Source organism: Dermochelys coriacea, chromosome 1, assembly GCF_009764565.3.
Source record: "Dermochelys coriacea isolate rDerCor1 chromosome 1, rDerCor1.pri.v4, whole genome shotgun sequence".
NCBI lineage: Eukaryota > Metazoa > Chordata > Testudines > Dermochelyidae > Dermochelys > Dermochelys coriacea.
Genome location: NC_050068.2, coordinates 354,278,538 through 354,304,132, shown reverse-complemented (window position 1 = coordinate 354,304,132; position 25,595 = coordinate 354,278,538). Strand labels below are relative to the sequence as shown.

Sequence of the window (25,595 nt, the reverse complement as noted above, 5' to 3'; positions counted from 1 at the left end):
CTTGACTTGTGCCTTGGCTTTTCTAATTTTGTCCCTACATACTTGTGTTGTTTGTTTATATTCATCCTTTGTAATTTGACCTGGTTTCCACTTTTTGTAAGTATCTTTTTGATTTTTAGACATTGAAGATCTCCTGGTTAAGCCAGGGTGGTGACTTGCCATATCTCCTATCTTTCCTGTGCAGTGGGATAGTTTTGCTTTTGTGCCTTTAATAATGTCTCTTTGAAAAACTGCCAACTGTCTTCAATTTGTTTTTCCCCTTAGACTTGCTTCCCATGGGATCTTACCTGCTAACTCCATGAGTTTGCTAAAGTTTGCCTTCTTGAAATCCATTGTCTTTATTTTGCTGTTCTCCCTCCTACCATTCCTTAGAATCATGAACTCTACCATTTCATGATCACTTTCACCCCAGTGATTGCTCATGTGCATTCCACCGTAGGTGTGCATGCTCGCCACATTCACTGGTGCCAGAAGTTTTTCCCCTAGTAGTACCCGTAGGGGATCACCCCAACAACCCCTGGAGTGGCGTCCCAGCGACCCCTGGAGTGCGCGCTCTTCCCACTCCGAGTTCCTTCTTACTGCCAGTGAAGGTGCATTGGAACTGCTCTGCTCCAGCTTTTCTGCAGCTTTCCTCTTGAACTCTTGTTCATTCATAGTTAGTAGTTCCTGTAGTTCCTGTAGTTGAAATAGTTTAGATTAGTGTTAGTTTAGTTTAGTTTAGTGTGCCTGGGTCAGGGTATGCCCCATGCCCCAGGCTTTAAGTCGTGCGACACTTACAGGGGCCCGATGCCAGTGAGTGACCCGCATGCCAGTGAGTGTTTACACTGTCTGGGGGAAACCCATCTCAGCAATCTCTGCAAGATTTGCAGATCTTTCAAGCCTCAGACCAAGAAGGAAAGGGACATTCGGCTCTGAGACATTCTGATGGAGTCGGCGCTGACCCTGACTCCAGTGTGCTGCTCCAAGTCGGTACCGCTGTGTCGGTGCGCGGCAACCCTTCAGTGCCTTCCACCGGCCGGCACCACTCCCCAGACACGGGACACACCAAGAAGGCTAAGAAGAGGTCTTCACCGCCAAGACACCAGAGCAAGACCGGAGGAGAGTCTAGACCCATGTTGGGCAGTTCTCAGTCCCCGTCAGCCACTAGGCCTCTAACTCAGGTTGAGCAGAGTAGCTTGGCCCACTTGGTGCAGGCCTCCCTGGATGTCTGGGTGCCCTCCATGCTGGAGGCACTGCAAAGCGGCCCGGAACATTGTCTCTGCCGGTACCAGGGGCACTGCCACCGTTGGCTCCCCGGTCCAGAGGCAAGCCACTGCTTTGATCTCCGCAGTCACCACCTGATCTGTACTGTTTGCAGTCAAGGGAATGTTCACGACTCCGTTCGCGGCTCAGCAACCGCCCCGTGTGCAGTCCGCGCCGGTCCCCATCGACCCCCACCAGGTTGTCTGGCTGGATTCCGACTGACAAGGGTTCCAGGCACTGCTCCCCCTTGAGGGACCGGATCCCATCGAGACCGAGACAGACGGCACTGGAGGTCCTCGTCTCCGAGAGGCTACCGTAGCCTGTTGTGATACAGGCATCAACGCAGTTGCCATTCTTTGTCTTGCTCCAGGACCCCACTGCGGCACCACTCCCGCAGTCCCGGGCATCGATCGCCAGCACCTTGCCGTCATGGATCCGACTGCTGGAGCCGATCGTGGAGCAGCTGCTACCAGCGGTACCACTCTTCCACGTTGGGATCATGGTCTCGTGGTCAGCACCGTTCCTGATACCACCGCTCCTCCCGGTCCAGGGACAGCGGCAGGTTGTATGCCAGCCCAGCTTCCCTTTGTAGTCATCGGTCCATGGAACAGCTTAGTCAGGCTGAACAGCCCGCTCTGCCGGTGCCACAGCAGGTGCAGTGGCACCTGGCTCCTTGGCCGGCACCATGGTACCAATGGGCCCCGCGGCCCCTGACGCAGCCCCCAGTGGGGGCTCGCTTGGTGGCCAGAGCCTCGGAAAGACCATTGGCCTCCCTTTCCCAGCCTCCCAGAAAGGAGTCGGAGGGGTGTCTTTGGTGCCATGCCCAGAGGACGACCAAGTGGTGGGACCTCTGGTACTAGTGGGTACACAGAGTACCACACCCGCAACCTCATCCTCCCCGATGAGGTGATTACGGCACCTCCTCCCTCTGTTCCACAGGAGGACTCTAAAGCTTACCAGGAACTATTGAAAAGGGTGGCATCAAGCCTCAACCTTAAGGCTAAGGAGGTGGAGGAACCCTTGGACTTCCTCTTCAATGTCCTTTTGGCCTCGGCACCGGGCAGGGTGGCCCTCTCACTCCACGAAAGGGTGGAAAAAAATTTCAAACACCTTGTGGCAAACCCCGGCTTCCTTGCCCCCCATCTCTGAGGGCAGAACGGAAGTACTTTGTGCCCACCAAGGGGCATGAATACCTGTACATCCTCCCTTTTCCCAACTCCCTGGTGGTTGAGTCAGTCAACCACAGGGAGAGGCAGGGCCACCAGCCCCTACTTCGAAAAATAAAGACTCAAGGAGGCTGGACTTATTTGGGAGAAAGATTTATTCATCCTCAAGTTTCCTGTTAAGGGTGGCGAACCATCAGGTTCTCCTGGGATGGTATGAGTTCAATTTGTGGAGCTCTCTACCGAAATTCGAGGACTCCCTCCAGGAGCGTGACAAGAAGGAGATCAAAGCTATCCTGGAGGAGGGAGGGTACAGCGGCTGCCAGGGCAACCCTGCAAGCAGCGTCGGATGCCGCGGATACAGCTGCAAGGTCTATGGCCTCCGTGGTGTCTGTGAGGAGGGCATTGTGGCTCCTGCTGTCCAGTGAGGCGCAGAACTCCTTGCAGGACTTTCCGTTCGATGGCAAGGCCCTGTTTGCACAGCCTGAAAGATTCCTGCACAATACTTAAGACATTTGGACTCTGTGTCCCGGCTCCAGCCAGGACCAAGTTTAGGCCTCAGCATCTCCCACCCAGGCCACCTACTCTAAATATAAGCCCCCTTATAAAAAGTCTCAAGACTATAAAAAGTGCCTGCAGATGCAGTCCCAGTCTGCTCCCCAGCCTAGGCCTTCCAAGGGCAAGCAGGTGGGAAAAAGTCAGTTTTGACGGGACCCCCAGGGGCGACTTCCCAGTTCATACCAGGGATCCACCCGCAATAAAGCTTCCCTTCTCCAACCAGTTGTGTGCTTTTCTTCTGGAATGGTCGCGGCTGACTTCAGACTGTTGGATCCTCAGCATCGTCTCCTGGGGCTATACCCTCCAGTTTATCTCTACCCACCCAACCACCCTCAGTCCCAGTCCCTCCTGGGGGACCCCTCTCACAAGGCCCTGCTCGAGCAGGAGGTGGGGCGGCTCCTTGGCCTAGGAGCGATGGAAGTAGTGCCAGCGGAGTTCAGACACAAGGGGTACTACTCCCAGTATTTCCTTATCCCGAGAGCCAAAGGTGGGCTCAAGCCCATCCTGGACTTATGAGGCCTGAACCAGTACATGGTAAAGTACATGGTAAAGCTCAAGTTTCTCGTGGTCTCTCTGGCCTCCATCATCCCCTCCCTGGGTCCTCTGGACTGGTATGCCACCCTCGATCTGCAGGACGCATACTTCCACATTCATATATTCGAGGGGCACAGACGTTTCTTCCATTTTACGGTCCACCAATTTACCAAGACCATAAATTCGTAGGCCTACCTGGCAAAGTGGTCTTGCTTTTCATGGTGGGCGGCTGATCGGGGCGTGTCGCCCGTGGCTTCCCCAATTCAGCTCATTTTAGACTACCTTCTTCACCTTAGAGCCCAGGGCCTAGTGCCCTCATCCGTCAAGGTGCACTTGGCAGCCATATCTGTCTTTCCCCTGCCAGTGCAGGGGCACACGGTCTTCTCCCATGCCATGACTGGCTGATTCTTTAAGGGATTGGATCGTCTGTTACCGTATGTTAGTCCCGCAGTGGGACCTGAACTTGGTGCTGGCCTGGCTGACGGGTCCCCCGTTTGAGCCGCTACCTATGTGCTCCTGGTCACACCTGTCGTGGAAGGTAGCCTTCCTGGTGGTGATCATGTCAGCCAGATGGGTCTTGGAGCTCAGGGCACTGACCCCCGTACACAGTGTTCCATAAGGATAAGGTCCAGCTCCGACCACATCCTTCGTTCCTCCCCAAAGTGGTCTCCACCTATCACATGAGTCAGGATATCTTCCTGCTGGTGCTCTGTCCCAAGCCCCATGCATCCAGTGAGGAGTGCCGCCTCCACATGCTGGATGTGAGGCAGGCTCTGGCCTTTTACCTGGAGCGGACTAAGCCATTCAGGAAGTACTCACAGCTGTTCATCGCCTCGGCCGAATGCATGAGAGGTCTGCCTATCTTCACTCAGCGGCTCTCCAACTGGATCACCTTGTGTATTCGTAACTGTTACGATCTAGCAGGAGTCCCCCCGCCACTGATTGTGAGGGCACACTTGACTAGGGCGCAAGCATCTTCGGCTGCCTTTCTAGCCCATGTTCCTATTCAGGACATATGTAGGGCTGCCATCTGGTCTTCGGTTCACATGTTCACCTCGCATTATGCGATCGTCTCCCAAACCAGGGAGGACGCTAGGTTCAGCAGGGCTGTACTCCGTCCCAAGAGTCTGTGAACTCCTACCCATCTCCAACAGATATAGCTTGGAATCACCTATTTGTGGAATGCACATGAGCAATCACTCGAAGAGGAAAAGACAGTTACCTTTTCCATAACTGGTGTTCTTCGAGATGTGTTGCTCATGTCCATTCCACATCCCACCCTCCTTCCCCTCTGTCGGAGTTGTCTGGCAAGAAAGAACTGAGGGTGAGGGGAGCACAGCCCCCCTTATACTGCTCCAGGAGTCACGGGATGGGGCACTCCCCCCTCTACAGGTACTGTTAGGGGAAAAACTTCCAGCACCGGTGCACGTGGCAAGCATGCACACCTATTGTGGAATAGACATGAACAACACATCTCAAAGAACACCAGTTATGGAAAAGGTAACTGTCTTTTACAGCAAGCTTTTCAGACAGCTCTTAAAACTATTGGATGCAAGTTATTTGGACCTGCTGATTTAAGTGTCTAACTTTAGCAGCTTTTGTTTAACATCGTCCAGGTATACTAGTAGAAAGGAAAGAGTATTATCACCATATGATAAGACTATATCATCTGTTTTTTCCCCAAATACAGAACAGAAATATTTGTTGAACACTTCTGCCTTTTTTGCATTATTATTGATAATTCTGCAATTTCCATCTAGTAATGGACCAATAGCATTGTCAGGATTCTTTTTGGTCCTAATACATTTTAAAAACTTCTTCTTACTATCCTTAACTCAGCTGACAATAGAGTTCTCCTTGTATCCTTGGGCTTCCCTAATCAGTTTTCTACAATTCTTAATTTCTGCTGTATATTCATTAATATCAACTTCCCTGTTCTTCCATTTGTTATTGTTATTTTATATTTTTACAGCTGCCACCACTTCCCTTTTAAACCAGGTGGGGATTTTTGACAACATGGCCTCCTTCCTCAATTATGGGATTGTGGTTTTTTGGGTGTCTAATAAGGTGTTCTTGAATTATTCCCAATTATTATTCACATTTTTATGATTGACCTCTTCCTCACAGCTGATATGGCTGATAATTGTTTTCAGCTTTGTGAAACTGGCCCTTTTAAAGCACCGTGTGTGTGTGTATGTGTATGTATATGTATTAAAAAATTGGTCTGAATTTTATTCTGTTTGCACATTACAAATGTGATCAATCATGGTCACTTGTACCAGATATACCATCAACTTTTAGGTCTGTGATCAGTTCCTCTTTATCTGTTAGAACATGGTCTAATATAGAATTTCCCCATGTTGGATGCAACACTTTTTGAGTTAGGAAATTGTAATGTATAATTGTTAGAAATCTCAAGGATGTTTTAGTACTCGCAGCATAAGACCTCCAGCATATGTCACTCAAATTGAAGTTCCCCACACAGCTTTTTTTCCTACACATTATAGAAAGGTGCGTAAAGAGGTGGTCATCCTGTTCCCTAGTGTGTTTTGTGATCTGTAGCAGACACCAACTGGTTCCCTATCTTGAGCTTTATCTGTTAGGACATTGATCCATAAGCATTCAGGATCATTTTTGTATGAGTTATCCAAGACTCGGAAAGAGGTAATGCTATTTTTGACACAGAGTGCCACTCCCCCACCCCTTTGCTCACTTGATCCTTCCTAAATAGGTTAGAAACATTGATTTTAACATTTCAATCATGCAAATCATTTCACCAGGTTTCTGTAATGCCAGCTAGATTGAATTTATGCTCATAAATGAGTAATTCCATTTCCTCCTTTTTATTACCCAGGCTCCTAGCGTTGGTGTATTGTCAATTCAAGAATTTCTTCTCTTCATATCCTTTGGTTCCTTGATTAATTTTGTTCTCAACATCTAATTTTTGTGCTGAGTGCTCATATCATCCCTCCTTTTAACCCTCTCTGTTTGCTGTTAGTTCAACCCTTTTCTGACTATTCTAACCAGCCTGTCCCCAAGGAGATTGATCCCACTTCTGCTGAAGTGGAAGCCATTCAAACTATACAGCCTTCTTTCCCTCTAGGGAGCTGACCCCTGCCAAGGATGGACCAGGCTTTCTCCTGCTAAGGACAAGTGGTATTGAGGTGCCTCACAACCCTGGGAAGCATTACAGCCCCACAAGTGATTCCATGGTTCCCAAACCAAATGTGGATTGTGACACAGATCCAGTGTGGATCCAGCTTTTAGACAGGCGTGTGTGCACCAGACCACAAAGGCACACTTTTTCCTTTGCCCTCCAGGCCAAAGAGAAAAAGCACAGGTCTGTTCCCGCATCAGAAATCTCTCCTCCTATAATGCGGAGAGAATGCAGACATGAACCTGTCAGAACAGGTATTGCTGTGCTAACATCCCCAGACACTGGGTTCTGGTTCCCTCTTACTGGTTCTCAGAAACTTGACAGATCATCCCTTAGATCCCTGTTATGGGTTAGGCCCATCTCCACGTCAGTTCCTTACTTGAATCTGGCACTGTACCAATGATGGGTGCTCTAGATGTACCTCAGATAGATAATTTCTATGACTCTGACTATAGAGAATTCTCTTTGGCACAAACATGCTGGTGTGTTAGAGGTTAGGACCCTCAGTGTCCCAGCAGCAGCCATATAAAAGGTTCCAGAACCAGAGGCTCTGAGGGTTGTTTGTTACTTATATAATAATCCTTACTATTTATTTGTTGTTGTTCATGTGCAAAGTGCTGTACAATTATCAGTCCTCTCAATATCCCTGTGACATGGACTAGGGAGAATTATCCGCATTTAGCAGATGGAGACACTGGGGCAGAAGGTGTGGCTTGACTAAGGCTACAGATGATGTCCATGCCAGACTGGGATGAGAGCTCAGGAATTCCTGATTCATGGGTCCCTGTTCAGTAGCACTGTAAATACTTAGCAATGTTGATCTCAAGCAACCACTCAAGGTATCAACAACAAAAATGGGAAGAGCTATGTTTGGGGATAGTGCTTTAAGAAGCTCTCTTAGGATAACAAGCTGCCTAATAAGGATGTTCTCTGCTGCTGATTTCATACTTTAAGCTGAAGTTGAGTATTTAGTGTGGTAGACAAAGCCACTGTCTCCGAGGCCTTACAATCTGTAGGTCCAAGTGGGAACAATACAGTGTACAGGTGTGGAGTTCTTGCATGGATCATGTGAAGGAAAGGGAGGCAGAGTGCCAGTTTCTTTGTTCTCTAAGCTGAAGAGCCATAGGGGCAAGGACGGCTTTGCTGATGCTCTTGCACATTCCCATTCATATACTGGTGTCTTTTGAGCCATTGCTGCTGCAGGCCTCTAAGGAGGCTGTTGGGCAAACAAGGAAGGTCAAGAGTCCCATGTGTAAGCCAACTGAACTTTCACTAATTGTTCTGCTCTTCAGCTGCCCTTTGTGCTGTGGCCATTTACTCTCACCCCTTTGGCATTGGCAAGCAATGTTCCAGATATAGGATCAATGGAAGGTTTTGTGACTTGTACACCAGACAGGTGTGTGGTTAAAAAGGGAATGGGATTCAACAAAGAGATCTCAGCAATAGGTACTTTCATCACTCTTTTCTTGGCAGACTTCTCCAGAGACCCCCAGCTCCAGTGAAACTTTGGGAGGGGACCCGTCCGCCCTAGAATCCGAGACAGATCACCTCCGGGTCCAACTGGGTGACAGCCTGAAAGAGCTGCACCAAAAGGAGCTGAGAATTCAGCAGTTAAACAGTAAGGTACAGCAAGCTGCCTCTGCCTGCTTATGGAACTTGGGACAAGGAAGAGCACAGACATCCTCTAGGACTTGGAGGAAGGAGCAGACCTCTCCCCACTTAAGGGACTTGTGCTGGGAACGTAGGGCTTCTGGAGAACAAACTTCTGTCCCAGAGCCTACAGACCCACACCGGAGAAGTAATGAGACTCAGGGTGAATATCAGGAAAAGCTGTTGGGCTGCAGAACAGCTTCCCTAGAGAAGAACTGGGGGCCCCATCACACCTTGACAGGGCCATGGGGCCAGCCAGAGAATCATCCCCAGGGGAAGAGCTGGGGGCCCCCTTTCTCCCTGGCACAGGGGTGAATCTGCCTGGGAATGGTCCCAGAGGAAGGGCCAGGGGCCCTGTCACTCCCCATTAGGGAGATGGATCCAGTTCATGAACTGTCATCTGTGGTGGGGAGCCCCAACACTGGGGACACTTTAAACTGGGCAAAATACTAATAACTGTAGCTAGGGAACAGTCCTGCACTATCTTCTGGGAGATGGATTGGATGGAGCCAAATCAATCTTTTACATCTCTTACTTCTCCATTAGCCAGGCTGTATTAAGGCATAAGCGTTGGGGCCCTAGACACAGGTCCATAACTCCTGGAGTCATATGATTACATCAGATTAGGAGTTACTTTTTTTTTTTTTTTTTTTTTTTTTTAATAAAGAGAAGTTCTTTGCCCTTATGGTTGTGAAGAAAAGCTGGAAAATGTGGCCTGAGTGTAACCAATATACTGACTGTCTGAGTTTGCAGACAGCCTGAGATAATAGCTCCAAAAGGGAGGAACTGCCCCATGCATCTCAATGGAGTGTTAACTGTGACCCACTTCTTTAAAGGCACAGACAACCCATCCCAGACAAGAGTTTTATATGGCTGAAGGAGAAGAGTATAGCAGACCCAGCCCGCATGGGATCATAGAATATCAGGGTTGGAGGGGACCTCAGGAGGTCATCTAGTCCAACCCCCTGCTCAAAGCAGAACCAATCCCCAGCTAAATCATCCCAGCCAGGGCTTTGTCAAGCCTGACCTTAAAAACCTCAAAGGAAGGAAGATTTCACCACCTCCCTAGGTAACGCATTCTAGTGCTTCACCACCGTCCTAGTGAAAAAGTTTTTTCTAATATCCAACCTAAACCTCCCCCAGTGCAACTTGAGACCATCGCTCCTTGTTCTGTCATCTGCTACCACTGAGAACAGTCTAGATCCATCCTCTTTGGAACCCGCTTTCAGATAGTTGAAAGCAGCTATCAAATCCCCCCCTCACTCTTCTCTCCTGCGGACTAAACAATCCCAGTTCCTTCAGCCTCTCCTCATAAGTCATGTGTTCCAGTCCCCTAATCATTTTTGTTGCCCTCTGCTGGATGCTTTCCAATTTTTCCACATCCTTCTTGTAGTGTGGGGCCCAAAACTGGACACAGTACTTCAGATGAGGTTTACCAATGTAGAATAGAGGGGAACGATCACATCCCTTGATCTGCTGACAATGCCCCTACTTATACATCCCAAAATGCCATTAGCCTTCTTGGCAACAAGGGCACATTGTTGACTCATATCCATCTTCTCGTTCACTGTAACCCCTAGGTCCTTTTCTGCAGAACTGCTGCCTAGCCATTTGGTCCCTAGTCTGTAGCGTTGCATGGGATTCTTCTGTCCTAAGTGCAGGACTCTGCACTTGTCCTTGTTGAACCTCACCAGATTTCTTTTGGCCCAATCCTCTAATTTGTCTAGGTCCCTCTGTACCCTATCCCTACTCTCCAGCGTATCTACCTCTCCTCCCAGTTTAGCATCTGCAATCTTGCTGAGGATGCAATCCAAGCCATCCTCCAGATCATTAATGAAGATATTGAACAAAACCGACCCCAGGATCAACCCTTGGGGCACTCCGCTTGATGCTGGCTGCCAACTAGACATGGAGCCATTGATCACTACCAGTTAAGCCCGACGATCTAGCCAGCTTTCTATCCACCTTATAGTCCATTCATCCAGCCCATACTTCTTTAACTTGCTTGCATGAATACTGTGGGAGACAGGAGCAAAAGCTTTGCTAATGTCAAGGAATAACCCGTCCACTGCTTTCCACTCATCCACAGGGCCAGTTATGTCATCATAGAAGGCAAATAGATAAGTCAGGCATGACTTGCCCTTGGTGAATCCATGCTGACTGTTCCTGATCATTTTCCTCTCCTCTAAGTGCTTCAGAATTGATTTCTTGAGGACCTGCTCCATGATTTTTCCAGGAACTGAGGTGAGGCTGACTGGCCTGTAGTTCCCCAGATCCTCCTCCTCCCCTTTTTTAAAGATGGACACTACATTAGCCTTTTTCCAGTCGTCCGGGACCTCCACCAGTCGCCATGAGTTTTCAAAGATAATGCCAATGGCTCTGCATCCCTGCGCATCCGGCTCCATGGACTTGTGCTCATCCAGCTTTTCTAAATAGTCACAAACCACTTCTTTCTCCACAGAGGGTGGTCACCTCCTCCCCATGCTGTCCTGCCCAGTGCAGCAGTCTGGGAGCTGACCTTGTTCATGAAGACAGAGGCAAAAAAAGCATTGAGTACATTAGCTTTTTCCACATCCTCTGTCACTAGGTTGCCTCCCTCATTCAGTAAGGGGCCCACACTTTCCTTGACTTTCTTTTTGTTGCTAACAGACCTGAAGAAACCCTTCTTGTTACTCTTAAAATCCCTTGCTAGCTGCAACTCCAAGTGTGATTTTGGCCTCCCTGATTTCACTCCAGCATGCCTGAGCAATGTATTTATACTCCTCCCTGGTCATTTGTCCAATCTTCCACTTCTTGTAAGCTTCATTTTTGTGTTTAAGATCAGCAAGGATTTCACTGTTAAGGCAAGCTGGTTGCCTGCCATATTTACTATTCTTTCTACACATTGGGGTGGTTTGTTCCTGCAACCTCAATAAGGATTTTTTAAAATACAGCCAGCTCTCCTGGACTCCTTTCCTCCTCATGTTATTCTCCCAGGGGATCCTGCCCATCAGTTCCCTGAGGGAGTCAAAGTCTGCTTTTCTGAAATCCAGGGTCTGTATTCTGCTGCTCTCTTTTCTTCCTTGTGTCAAGATCCTGAACTCGACCACCTCATGGTCACTGCCTCCCAGGTTCCCCTCCACTTTTGCTTCCCCTACTAATTCTTCCTGGTTTGTGAGTAGCAGGTCAAGAAGAGCTCTGCCCCTACTTGGTTCCTCCAGCACTTGCACCAGAAAATTGTCCCCTACACTTTCCAAAAACGTCTTGGATTGTCTGTGCACCGCTGTATTGCTCTCCCAGCAGATATCAGGGTGATTGAAGTCTCTCATAAGAACCAGGGCCTGCGATCTAGTTACTTCGGTTAGTTGCCAGAAGAAAGCCTCGTCCACCTCATCCTCCTGGTCTGGTGGTCTATAGCAGACTCCCACCACGACATCACCCTTGTTGCTCACGCTTCTAAACTTAATGCAGAGACACTCAGGTTTTTCTGCAGTTTCATACCAGAGCTCTGAGCACTCATACTGCTCTCTTACATACAGTGCAACTTCCCCACCTTTTCTGCCCTGCCTGTCCTTCCTGAACAGTTTATATCTATCCATGACAGTACTCTAGTCATATGAGTTATCCCACCAAGTCTCTGTTATTCCAATCGCATCATAATTCCTTGACTGTGCCAAGACTTCCAGTTCTCCCTGCTTGTTTCTCAGGTTTCTTGCATTTGTGTATAGGCACTTGCTGATGGTCCCACTTTCTCAGTATGAGGCAGGAGCCCTCCCCTCTTCCTCTCTCCTGCTCTGCGTCCTCCCGGTATTCCACTTCCCCACTTACCTCAGGGCTTTGGTCTCCTTCCCCCGGTGAACCTAGTTTAAAGCCCTCCTCACTAGGTTAGCCAGCCTGCTTGTGAAGATGTTCTTCCCTCTCTTCTTTAGGTGGAGCCCGTCTCTGCCTAGCACTCCTCCTTCTTGGAACACCATCCCATGGGGCAAAGAATCCAAAGCCTTCTCTCCAACACCACCTGCATAGCCATTTGTTGACTACCACGATTTGACGGTCTCTACCCGGGCCTTTTCCTTCCACGGGGAGGATGGACGAGAACACCACTTGCGCCTCAGGCTCCTTTATTCTTCTTCCTAGAGCCACGTAGTCTGCAGTGATCCACTCAAGGTCATTCTTGGCAGTATCATTGGTGCCCATGTGGAGAAGCAGGAAGGGTAGCGATCTGAGGGCTTGATGAGTCTCGGCAGTCTCTCCATCACATCGTGAATCTTAGCTCCTGGCAAGCAGCAGACTTCTCAGTTTTCCCAGTCAGGGCGGTAGATAGATGACTCAGTCCCCCTGAGGAGGGAGTCCCCGACCACCACAACCCTCACGCAAGCAGAGACAGTCTGGCAGTGGGATAGGTATTGAAGGACAGTGGGGATGGGCACTTGCTGCTATTCCTGCCTCCCTGGAGGGAGAAGGGGGCGTTTGCTGCTCCCAGAGGTTGAAGGATCCCAGCTGCCATTCCTGGATGGGAAAAATTTCCTCATGCTGCTGCCCCTGAGCTCTGTGGGATGGGATGAGGGCCCCCTGCCACTCCAGGTGGGGTTCAGGGCTATATTGTGAGACTGGACCTCTGGAGGGCCCTATATCTTGGTGTGCCTAGGGCTCCAAATTGCTTTAATTCAGTCCTGATGACAGTCTGTGGCCCTGGCACCAAGCGTCCTTTTCACATTCACATTGTGACACAGTTCCTGCCAACTGGTAAGAAACAGATCCCGGACAGCTTCTCCTCTGCTTGCATTCCATACATTTTGGATTATCTCTCTTTGCGTAAAGAAACAAGCAATGATGTACCAAAGAGAATTATCAGAACTGCAAAGTCAAGCACTCAAAAGTTAGAAAATGGTAGAATTACGGTAGCCTGTGCATTCTTTAATTGTGATCCCTTGTTCCTGTGCATTTTGGTGCAGTCCCCTATGTTAGTCACTACATACCTTTCAGCTTCTGCAACAAATTATCCAACAGACAACAGCCTCATTTACAACACAACAGTGCCTTATTCACCATCCACCCTAGGCACTGAATGATCCAGGAATCCTGGACACATTCAAACAAATGGAGGGATAGGATACAGAAGGACCTAGACAAATTGGAGGATTGGGCCAAAAGAAATCTAATGAGGTTCAATAAGGATAAATGCAGGGTCCTGCACTTAGGATGGAAGAATCCAATGCACCGCTACAGACTAGGGACCGAATGGCTCGGCAGCAGTTCTGCGGAAAAGGACCTAGGGGTGACAGTGGACGAGAAGCTGGATATGAGTCAGCAGTGTGCCCTTGTTGCCAAGAAGGCCAATGGCATTTTGGGTTGTATAAGTAGGGGCATAGCGAGCAGATCGAGGGACGTGATCGTTCCCCTCTATTCGACACTGGTGAGGCCTCATCTGGAGTACTGTGTCCAGTTTTGGGCCCCACACTACAGGAAGGATGTGGATAAATTGGAAAGAGTACAACGAAGGGCAACAAAAATGATTAGGGGTCTAGAGCACATGACTTATGAGGAGAGGCTGAGGGAGCTGGGATTGTTTAGTCTGCAGAAGAGAAGAATGAGGGGGGATTTGATAGCTGCTTTCAACTACCTGAAAGGGGGTTTCAAAGAGGATGGCTCTAGACTGTTCTCAATGGTAGCAGATGACAGAACGAGGAGTAATGGTCTCAAGTTGCAATGGGGGAGGTTTAGATTGGATATTAGGAAAAACTTTTTCACTAAGAGGGTGGTGAAACACTGGAATGCGTTACCTAGGGAGGTGGTAGAATCTCCTTCCTTAGAGGTTTTTAAGGTCAGGCTTGACAAAGCCCTGGCTGGGATGATTTAACTGGGACTTGGTCCTGCTTTGAGCAGGGGGTTGGACTAGATGACCTTCTGGGGTCCCTTCCAACCCTGATATTCTATGATTCTATGATTCTAAATCTCAGACACGTATAAAGTTCTGCTCACTGAATTTTTCCAGAAACTTTACTTGGCAAACTCAGTATTAAGCCTGGAGCTGGGCATTTCGTATTCTACCTACTTAACACCATCTAAACCCCTCAGCATTCAGTAAGATCTGCGCCAGTGTAGTCCCAATAAAGCAGCAGTCATCGCCATTCTTTAAGGGCTAAGCCTGCTCGCTGGGGGGCATCTTTATAAAACAGCCATCCTGATTACATGAAGTCTAGTTTCAATGAAATAAATTGCATGGCTTTTATCTTGATCGTGGCCCCCTTATCAGTTGCCTCATTGCTGAGTTTGTTTTGTTTTTTTTAAATCTCTGCAGTCTTCCCTCTCTCACTACCCAGTCTGACCCATCCTCTCTCCAGCAGAAAGACCTTCCCTGTGCCAGTTCCCTTCTGCTGCTGGTCCTTACTCTCAAATGCCTCGTTGAGAGCCAAGAGCAGGGAGGTAGATTATATAAGGAAAACAGGCCACAAGTCAGTCAGTTTCTGTCAACTTAGGTCATTGATCTTTAATGCCCCCTACTTGCCTTTTGCAGCCCTACGGGTTCATAGATTCATAGATACTAAGGTCAGAAGGGACCATTATGATCATCTAGTCTGACCTCCTGCACAACACAGGCCACAGAATCTCACCCACCCACTCCTGCGAAAAACCTATCACCTATGTCTGAGCTATTGAAGTCCTCAAATCATGGTTTAAAGACTTCAAGGAGCAGAGAATCCTCCCTCAAGTGACCCATGTCCCGTGCTACAGAGGAAGGTGAAAAATCTCCAGGGCCTCTTCCAATCTGCCCTGGAGGAAAATTCCTTCCCGACCCCAAATATGGCAATCAGCTAAACTCTGAGCATATGGGCAAGATTCACCAGCCAGATACCTGGGAAAGAATTTTCTGTAGTAACTCAGATCCCACCCCATCTAACAGAAGCCATCTCATTCTCATATAAACTAATATGGAAGTCACTGAGCCGAAGAAGTTAACAGGATTCAAAGAGTTATATTTATATTGGACATTTATATTGATAAGAATATCTAACATTATAAGAGTTATTGCTAACACAAATTTTAGAAGGGATATTAAGCCTCCTGCTTCAATGCTAAAACCAACCTCTAACTACTGAAGATCAGGATGAGACCTAATCTGGGGGCAGATTATTCCTCATCTGCTATTGTGAGGTTCTTGTACCTTCCTCTGAAGCATCAGGTACTGGCCACTATCAGGGATGGATCCAGGACTACATGAGTCTTGGGTCTGATTGAGTCTGACAATCCCTACCTTCCTAATAAAGCTCTTTTTCTGTGGATGCCAAGGGGAGCAGCTTCTCTCAGAAATTCTATTTTAGCATCTTTGCTTGGTCTTCTTTCCAGCTCTCTCAGATCTTTGAGGAGAAAAATGCCCTCTCTATCCAGCTGCGGGGCAGCAGCCAGAATCTCCGTGAGAGCCACCAGCACTGCCGTGAGGTCCTGAACCGCTGCATGGCCCTGGAGAGGCAGCTGCAGGAGCTGCAATCCCCAAACAAGGACATGGTAAGGGGTGGAGTAATGGAGGGAAGGTTGTATATTCCTCGTGACAGCCTAGGTGAATTGAAGGGAGATTCTCACTGCAGACTTTGTTTGCTGTATGACATGGCAGCTGGTCTGGACTCTGTTCTGTTTGAGAGTTTAATCCTGCTCTCCCATTGCTTTACTGATTGCCCTGCCCAACACTTGATGCCTTGCCGCACATATGCTCTGTTTCAGAGGTCACTTGTGACAGATGCTGCTCCAGGAGCCCCTCAGGAAAAGAACGAACTTCAAAGAGAGTGTTACACTCCAGAATTGCAGGAATTACAGCTGAGGTGAGGACAGAGGGAAAGGTGTAAATCCTGACACAGGACCTTGGCTGATGCCCAGTGGGGCAGGGAAAAGTCTGAGTCCTGCTGTAGCACCCTAGAACCTTCTGGAATCTCTGAGGTGCACTCAGTTGTTGTGACTCACTATTCCTTTAGATGAAACTACAGACACTGACTGCAACATGTAGCAGTTGCTGCTGCCCAGTGCGGGTCAGTTTAGCTCCCCATTCACTACATTGGCTCATCAGTAAATATTGAGTTACATTTATGGTCCTGGTCTCAATCTTCAAGGCTCTCAATGAGCTGGACCAGGGCTGCCTCTGGGACTGAGACCTACTATGACAACTGTGCTCCTTGGGAATAATGGAACTAAAGGTGGGAGTGGGTGATGGAGCCCAGGGCTATGGAACTCCTTTTCTGCATTGACCACAAAACCTTCATGGCTCAGTGCAAGATCCACCTCCTCATCTCAGCATTCCCACAGTAAGTAAATACAACCCACCTGTTTGTGGAGACAAGGGAGAAAATATCCATGTACTAGAGCAGTGAATACAATATAAGCAGAGGTCCCCAGAAAGACATTTTGGGCATTTCAGTGTTCTATTTTCTACCAGGTTATCAGAGGCCAAACATCTGCACAGCAGCACAAAGCAGGACCTGAGACATTTGGAAGAGCAGTTGCATGAGGAACGAGACCAGCGTCTTGCTGCAGAGGAGGCTTTCTCAGCAGCACAGGATCGGATCAGGAGGTGGAGTGTTTCTAATCAAGCAAGCTGTGTTACCTTAGTGCATCACCAAGTTTCTAGCTGTCTGTCCATCTCTGCTTTTTATAGAATGTCCATCACTGCAAAATCCAGGCTCCACGTCGGAAAGGCTGAAAGTTGGACATGATTTTTCTTTAAAATCCCAGTTTTAAAGGAAGCCTCATGGTCATTCCCAATCATTTCTGAGCAAAGAAGGTTTCTGTCTGAAATCTAGGACATTCTTCCACCTGTGAGTAGGGAATCTCCATTTGTCTGCCCTGGCCACCAGAGCTTTTTGAGCTTTATCTGTATTATGGCAGTGCCCAGATTCCTCGCTCAGGATCAGTCCCATTATGCTGAGTGCTTCACAGACACTCCACCAGACATGGCTCCTGCCCCAATGAGCTCACAAGTTAATTTGAAATAAGACTCAAACAATGGGAAGTTGGGGTAAGGCTGGAACCAAGGTCATGTTCTTTCACAGGGAGCTGGTAAGTAATTTGGATTCCCGGGGGTACAGATTTTTACAAATGAGTTCTTCTCAAGTGATGCCATAATCAAGCCTTTACTGACTGACCGATTCCTTGTAGGAATCATGGCCTATTGTTTGTGGTTTCCTATTATCTCATTGTGTGTCCAGAGCACTGGTCAGGGCATTGAAACCTATTAATCATAGAATACTAGACAGGACCTCAGAGGGTCATCTAGTCCAGTCCCCTGCACTCAAGGCAGGCCTAAATATTCTCTAGATCATCCCTGACAGGTGTTTGTCTAACCTGCTTTTAAAAATCTCCTATGTCCAAGATTTCATAACCTCTCTAGGCAATTTATTCCAGTGCTTAACCACCCTGACTCAAAGTTTTCCCTTGCTGCAATTTAAGCCCATTGCTTCTTGTCCTATCCCCAGAGGTTAAGGAGAACAATTTTTCTTCCTCTTCCTTGAAACACCCTTTTATGTACTTGAAAACTTGTGGCACCTTAGAGACTAACAAATTTATTTGAGCATAAGCTTTCATGAGCTACAGCTCACTTCATCGGATGCATCCGATGAAGTGAGCTGTAGCTCACGAAAGCTTATGCTCAAATAAATTTGTTAGTCTCTAAAGTGCCACAAGTACTCCTTTTCTTTTTTGCGAATACAGACTAACACGGCTGCTACTCTGATACTTGAAAACTGTTATCATGTCCCCTCTGTCTTCTCTTCTCCAGACTAAACAAATCCAGTTTTTTCAATCTTTCCTCATAAGTCGTGTTTTCTAGATCTTTAATCATTTTTGTTCTTCTTTTGACTTTCTCCATTTTGTCCACATCTTTCCTGAAATGTGGTGCCCAGAACTGGACACAATACTCCAGTTGAGGCCTAATCATATAGGCCTTAAACACCAGTCTCTTGAATCACACCCAGAAGTGTCTAGGAAGCCAGTGCATGAGCTGGAGTAATGCTCTGTTTATGGCTAGCACTGCCCAGCAGGCCAACAGCCATGTTCTACACTGGTTCTGGCTTCTAGGTAACCCATGTGAGCAGCTTGCTGCAGTGTGTGTTCTAGCAATTAATGAATGTTTCTCTCTCTCCTGCAGGTTGGAGTCAAGTGAATGGGCATCTGCTCTGGGTTCCAGCATTGATATGTCTCCACCTCATGAACACTCCTTGCTGATTGACCCCATGGACAGTTCCTTTAGCAAGGTAAGAATACTACTGCAGTGGCTGCGTCCAGGGAAGTAGTTTCATAATGTAGGACATGTGAACAACTGCTGCTGCGCAGGAATGTGGCTCAAACATGGGGAATGGAACCATGTTGATTCTAAGTACTGGATATAGTTCATAGCCTCTAGAGCCTGCCACTCCCACTGCATGGCTCAAAATATCTCCACACCCTGCATCACTCAAGATCTGCAGCTACATATATGGCTCTTGCAACTGTGACCTTGGGAACTGGTTGGGCTCCTGGAGGCCAAGGTTGCATCAGGGGCTTCTCCCCTCTTGCAGGATCTTGTAATATTTGCCCAAAGTTCTAAATAAAAGAAAGCAGCAGCTGATTGTGCAGAGAGGGCTTATGGTCTCAGTAAAATGTACCTATCCCTATGTCCATAGTCTCATGTACAAAGTGCAATAGTTAGACTCCTCCCCCTCCCCCTTCAAAGGGATGGACCTTACTCTGCGCCCAGAAGGTCAAAAATCTCAGATTATCAGAGTCAAGGGTCACTCAGTGAGAATGACCCTGCAGTTCAGCGTGAGCAAGTGCAATATTATAGAATGGTAGGACTGGAAATGACCTTGAGAGGTCATCTAGGCCAGTCCCCTGCACTCATGGCAGGACTCAGTACTATATGTTGCCTGATCATGGCTGCAGTGGTAGCAGCATGTTGCCAGGACAGCAACCATATAGGCCTTATACACTGAACCACATCCAGAAGTGGCTAGGAAGCCAGTTCGTGAGCTGGAATAATGCACTACTTATGGCTAGCCCTGTCCAGCAGGCCAACAGCCATGTTCTGCACTGGCTCTGGCTTCTAGCTGACCCATGTGAGCAGCTTCCTGCAGTGTTTGTTCTAGAGATCACTAAAACAGGTCACCGGGGCTTGCACCAGAGATGGTCATAGTTACCCTGCCGAGCACGTAGGGCCACAGTGCTATACAAAAACACAAAAGCATCCCCAAATGGAAATCTCTAGAGACCATCCCGCCATTTTACCAGTCCCCTGTCTTTTCTGGATGGAGTTTCAGCAAGCTCATTCCTACCCAAGCATCTGTATTTGCTTCCCAGTGCCTGGCTAAGATGGCACTGGAGATGCAGAGCTGTATACCAGCTGCATGTTGAGTGCTGGCCTTGAAGAAGCCGAGGCTGTCTCCAATATGTGTTGAATCCCCATTGAGAGAGTTCTTGGGCAGAGGAGCCCAGTGGTTCCCTCTGGAGAATCCAGGAGGAAAGGTCAAATCCACTGGAGCAACACAGCCCAGCCAGAGTCAGCAGCTGAATCATCAGAGCTGCTGGCAGTGCTGTGGTGACTGCGTGCTGCCTTGTGCTCATAGCTAGGAGACCGTTATCAGCCAGACTCTATTCCAGGGGTGGCCAGCCTGAGCCTGAGAAGGAGCCAGAATTTACCAATGTACATTTCCAGAGAACCACAGTAATACATCAGCAGCCCCCATCAGCCACCCCCCGCTACCTCCAGCACCTCCTGCCCGCCGGCAGCCCTGGCGATCAGCACCTCCCCTCCCTCCCCGTGCCTCCTGCCCACTGTGATCGGCTGTTTCACAGTGTACAGGAGGCTCTGGAATGGAGGGGGGAGGAGCAAGGGTGCAGCAGGCTCGGGGAGGGGGCAGAAAGGGGCGGGGGCCTTGGGGTAATGGGTGGAGTGGGGGCAGGGCCTGGGGTTGAGCAGTGGAAGGTTGGCACCTATAGCTCCAGCCCTGGAGTCAGCACCTATGCAAGGAGCCGCATATTAACCTCTGAAGAGCCGCATGTGGCTCTGGAGCCACAGGTTGGCCACCACTTCACTATTCCATGCTCTGTCTCGAGCCTCGCCGATGTGAATCAGGAAACCTGAGGTGCCCAGTGAGGCCAATGCTGTAAGAGCACTGGTGTCTGAGTGCCAATGCTTGTAACAACCTGTTCAGCAGAAGCTGGCATCCTGCCCTCCAGCTATGGACAGGTTAATGATCTTAGGCCAGTTCCCTGCTGCCTGGCCAAAGGGGTAGGATGGAGTCCCCAGCACCTCAAGTCTTCAGCAGTGCTATCATCATCACTTATTATCATCTGTTGATGCTGTTGATCAAGATATATCTGTGATATATCTTGACTTCAGCAAAGGTTTTGGTTCCGTCTCCCACAGTATTCTTGCCAGCAAGTTTAAAAAAGTATGGATTGGATGAATGGACTATAAAATGGATGGAAAGCTAGCTAGATTGTTGGGCTCAACGGGTAGTGATCAACAGCTTGATGTCTAGTTGGCAGCCGGTATCAAGCAGACTGCCCAAGGGGTCTGTTCTGGGGCCGGTTTTGTTCAACATCTTCATTAATGATCTGGATGATGGGATGGATTGCACCCTCAGAAAGTTTACAAATGACACTAAGAAAGAGAGAAATCTGAGGTTCAATAAGGACAAGTACAGAGTCCTGCACTTAGGACAGAAGAATCCCATGCACTGCTACAGGCTTGGGACCCACTGGCTAAGCGGCAGTTCTGCAGAAAAGGACCTGGGGATTTTAGTGAACGAGAAGTTAGGTATGAGTCAACAGTGTGCCCTTGTTGCCAAGAAAGCTAATGGCATATTGGGCTGCATAGTAGGAGCATTGTCAGCAGATCGAGGGAAGTGATTATTCCCCTCTATTTGGCACTGGTGAGGCCACCTCTGGAGTATTGCATCCAGTTTTGGGCCCCTCACTGCAGAAAAGGTAAGGAGAAATTGGAGATAGTCCAGCGGAGGGCAACGAAAATGATTTGGGGGCTGGGGCATATGACTTATGAGGAGAGGCTGAGGGAACTGGGCTTATTTAGTCTGCAGAAGAGTGAGGGGGGATTTGATAGCAGCCTTCAACTATGTGAAGGGAGGTTCCAAAGAGAATGGAGCTCAGCTGTTCTCAGTGGTGGCAAATGACAGAACAAGGAGCAATGGTCTCAAGTTGCAGTGGGGGAGGTCTAGGTTGGATATTAGGAAAAACTATTTCACTAGGAGGGTGGTGAAGCACTGGAATGGGTTACTTATAGAGGTGGTGGAATCTCCATCCTTTGAGGTTTTTAAGGCCCAGCTTGACAAAGCCCTGGCTGGGATGATTTACTTGGGGTTGGTTCTACTTTGAGCAGGGGGTTGGACTAGATGACCTCCTGAGGTTTCTTCCAACCCTAATCTTCTGTGATTCTGTGTTTCCTTATACTGCACCTGAAGGGGTTGAAACTTAGACCTGGTCTACGCTATAGAGTTAGGTCAACATAAGGCAGCTTACATTGACCTAACTCTGTAAGTGCCTACACTAAAATGTAGCTCCCACCTATGTAACTCTCCCACTACACCAACTTAACTCTACCTCTGTGAGACAAGTAACGCTTAAGTCGATGTAGTTAAGTGTATGCCGTATCATTGTAGACATTGCTTTGCTTACATTGACTGTTGCTGCCTTTCAGAAACTGTCCCACAATGCACCACACAGGCAGTTAAATCAGTGCAAGTGGTCCTGGTGAGGACGCGCACTGCTGACACAAGGAATGTAATGTGGACGTATGAAACCAATTCAATTACTGCGGAGGCTGTACATCGGGGTGGGCAAACTTTGTGGCCCAAGGGCCACATCTGGGTATGGAAATTGTGTGGCGGGCCATGAATACTCACAAAATGGGGGGTTGTGGTGTAGGCTCTGGGGTGGGGCTATGGATGAGGGGTTAGGGATGCAGGAAGGTGTTCAGGGCAGGGACTGAGGGGTTCAGAGGGCGGGAGGGGGATCAGGGCTAGGGCAGGGGGTTGGAGTATGGGAAGGAGTCAGGGGTGCATGCTCCAGGCGGCGCTTACCTCAAGGAGCTCCCAGAAGAAGCGGCATATCCCCCTCGAGCTGCTACGTGGAGGCGTGGCCAGGCAGCTCTGCCTGCTGCCCTATTCGCAGGCACCGCCCCTGCAGCTCCCATTGGCCCCGGTTCCTGGCCATGTAGGAGTTGGAGGGGGAACATGTCGCTGCTTCCAGGAGCCGCGCAGAGCGGGGCAAGCCCCTGACCCTGCTCCCCAGCAGGAGCTCAAGGGCTGGATTAAAATGTCAGGAGGGCCAGATGCAGCCCTTGGGACGTAGTTTGCCCACCCCTGCTATACATTGACTTAATTTAAGTCATCTTAATTTTGTAGTGTAGACTTGCCCATAGGCACAGATATTAGGGAGTGTGTTGTACATTCTGCCACTCAGCCCTTCTTTGAGCAGGCTGTGGGTTTGTGGGGAGTGTGTGTGGGGGGAGGTGTTTGCTAAACCCCATGCCAGCCTGAAGAGGAAGGGCTGGTGAGCAGAACAGGAATATATAGGACACTGTTTCACTCTCGCTTTGCAATTTCGCCTTTAAGGTCTCCCTTGCAGTGTGATTCCTACCTGGTGGGATGGTGGAGCTAGAGCAGGGCTTATGAGATGGGAGAGGAGGTGGATTAGGTGGGATAGGAGCCCTTCAGAGTTCTATGTCGGTGGTACAGGGGGCGACCCTGTAGTTAAATGGCAAATTGACCCTACAGCTCCATAGCCAATCACGCTCTGAAGCTGGAATCACATGGTTGGAAACCTGTGAATACAGGTTAGACTAGTGCATCCTTCTGGATGAGCTCTGTGTCTATGCCTTGTTGGACTGGTCTCCCATGTCCTGTGCGGCTTTGAGTGCAGGTGTCTGGGCCCAGCACTTACTGGCACTAACTGGTTTCTCCTTTACTCTTCCCCTCAGACTCGGAGCAACTCTGGTTTGTGGCGGCAACTGCGCTTTCTCTTCTGTTCCAGGACCCGCCTACCACTGCTGGTGACCGTGTATTTGCTTATGCTTCACATCCTACTCTTCCTGTGCTTTACAGGCCACCTGTGAGCAAGGCCAACAGTCTCTGCCTGAGCATCAGACCTTTACCCCATGCCTGTGCCAGACAGGTTTTTGGGCCAGCAGTCACCAGTGCCCCGTACCAGCTGGCCACCCACCTAGCTAGCTCTGTGGGGCAACAGCCCAGCAGTCTCCAGCACTTACCCCTGAGCTGCTTGCTCTGGCCTAACTGGGTGGCTGCTGCAGCTGAAGGTCAGAGTCTGTCTGTTTCCAGAAGACAACCTTTCACACACACACCCACGAAGTGTTACCAGGTCATCTTTTCTGAGCCAGGCTCCTCAGGCTGGGAATGAGTGAAGACAGTGTAATCTGCAGCTTCCACCTGCAGAAGGCTCCACTCCAATTGTTAATCATTTGTGATGGGGCTTGCAGAAAAAATGCTGTCATATGCTGCAGCTCCCCAGTGCCTTCAGAAGGTTAGCTGGCACCCTTGCATCTTGTCATGCTTACACTGGTATCAATGGCTGTACCAGCCTAGAAAGTGGCATTGGCCACCTGCCCCTCAATCCATATGACACTGGCTTTGCAGGTGATGGCTCACCCTACCCATCTGCAGTGTTCCTTCCCTTTCACGGATAGCACTATCGTATTGCAGAGATTGCACCAGTCCATGAGCAAGGAAGGGAGCTCCCTCCCCCCTGATCCCCCAGCTCTTAAACCCACCCACTTGGGCCCTTCTAGTGATGATTAAAAACAAGAAAGAGAAGTTGTGGAGTTTTTATGGAATATTATATAAAGCCAATCAGGGTCTGTTTTATAACTTTTTCAGTGGGGCTAATTTTTGGGTTTCAGCTCAGTAGAATTCCCTGCAGGAGAAGGGCAATCACTGCAGCATGCAGACATGCTGAGCCTTACATCTAAGGGCTTTTGTAAGTATTTGCTATTATGCCCCTGCAGGAGAAGGGCAGTAATTTAATTATTGAAAGAGAATAGGGGACTTGACCTTTTATCTCTAATTTAATCATTGCACTAATTATAAAGCTTGCGCAGCTCTTGCTGCGGATAGGGGATGGGAGAAGAGAAGTCCTGCTCCTGCACCCTGTTTCCTTTTGAAAAGACTAAACCAGGACAAATTGTGCTACAGGGTATAGCTCCAAGGGGTCTGGGCTCTCCATGGATTACAAGAACCCCACAGATAAACCCCTCCCTGTTGTAAGGGGAAGATTCCTAAGGCCTCTGCCCAACCCCCACTTCATTAGACTTCTTTCTGGAGAAGCCTGTGACTGGTGTTGCTGGGGTGGCTGCATGTACCCTATACCATACACTCTAAGTGCAGTTGGGCCTGTTCCACTGATTGTGTAGATGGCAGAGTTCAGAGCTCTCTATGGAGCCCCTGAACATGCTCCATACAGAAAATGAGATACTAATGTACCTGGAGATGAGGATTCTGAACACAGTGGTGACTGCTCCAGGTGAGAAAGGAGGGTGGAAACTATCAGATAAGCCCTCAATTAGTGTTGCGTCTACTTTGTAAGGTGTGCCTCTCCCTTCCTGGTTTTAGAATGCCCTCCCCCGACACACCATTTAATGGAGGAAAGTTAATTCTCCTGACGCTGTTCTTAATCCAGGTCTCCAGGGTTGCTGAACTGAGCCTGTGAAGAGACAGGGACGGGTTCCTTTGCTGTCCCTAAAGCAACTGGGTCTCTGGCTAGGTCCAGAACACTGAAGCCATATACCTATGCTCCCCCTTGAGTATTTATAGAGAGCGTGCCCTGCAAGATTCCCCCCTTGATTCTATGAAATCCAGTGACTGAACCTCTCACCTATAGCTTCCTGGGGCACATGCTCCTATGTACAATAAAGATTATTTTTCAGAGTGAAGCCGAATGGTGTTTTGGTGTGAGTGTTGCTATAGGAACTGACCTCTGAGGTTCCAGAGCTGCAGGCCATGAGCATGATCTACTGTGGGAGCAACACAAGACAGTGACCGCTCTCATTATGTTTTATCCCTGATGCAATGGCAATTCCCTCTGTTTCCTCATATTGATGAGTGACCCATGGAGTGTCCCAGTAGCCTCCTCCTCACCTCTCTCAGATGCACAGATCCTACAGTGGCTGTGGGGGACAGGAGTTATAATTTTGAGAACAGTTCTGGTGAGGTTTAGCACTTGCCTGCTGTCTTTATTGTTTCTTGCTATCTGAGTTTAGGCAGAATTATGCAGCCCCATGGGCATAGGCAGTTTCAAGACCTGGTGGATTACATGGTATCCAC

At 48.8% G+C, this 25,595-nt stretch overlaps 1 protein-coding gene across 4 annotated transcripts in view; it reads left to right on the top strand.

Annotated features, from left to right (window-relative positions):
• GOLGB1 (golgin B1) overlaps window positions 1-25,204 on the top strand; it is a 109,060-nt gene extending 83,856 nt beyond the window's left edge. For 2 of the 4 annotated variants that reach the window (XM_038401174.2, XM_043500478.1), the window contains 6 exons: window positions 8,128-8,277; window positions 15,628-15,786; window positions 16,000-16,097; window positions 16,706-16,840; window positions 18,413-18,518; window positions 23,240-25,204. In XM_038401174.2, the coding sequence (XP_038257102.1) occupies window positions 8,128-8,277; window positions 15,628-15,786; window positions 16,000-16,097; window positions 16,706-16,840; window positions 18,413-18,518; window positions 23,240-23,374 (783 nt within the window). In that variant the 3' untranslated portion in view covers window positions 23,375-25,204. The remainder of the gene's footprint in view (window positions 1-8,127; window positions 8,278-15,627; window positions 15,787-15,999; window positions 16,098-16,705; window positions 16,841-18,412; window positions 18,519-23,239) is intronic. The other 2 variants (XM_038401184.2, XM_043500487.1) reach the window with 2 other exon arrangements.
• Window positions 25,205-25,595: the final 391 nt, after the last annotated feature.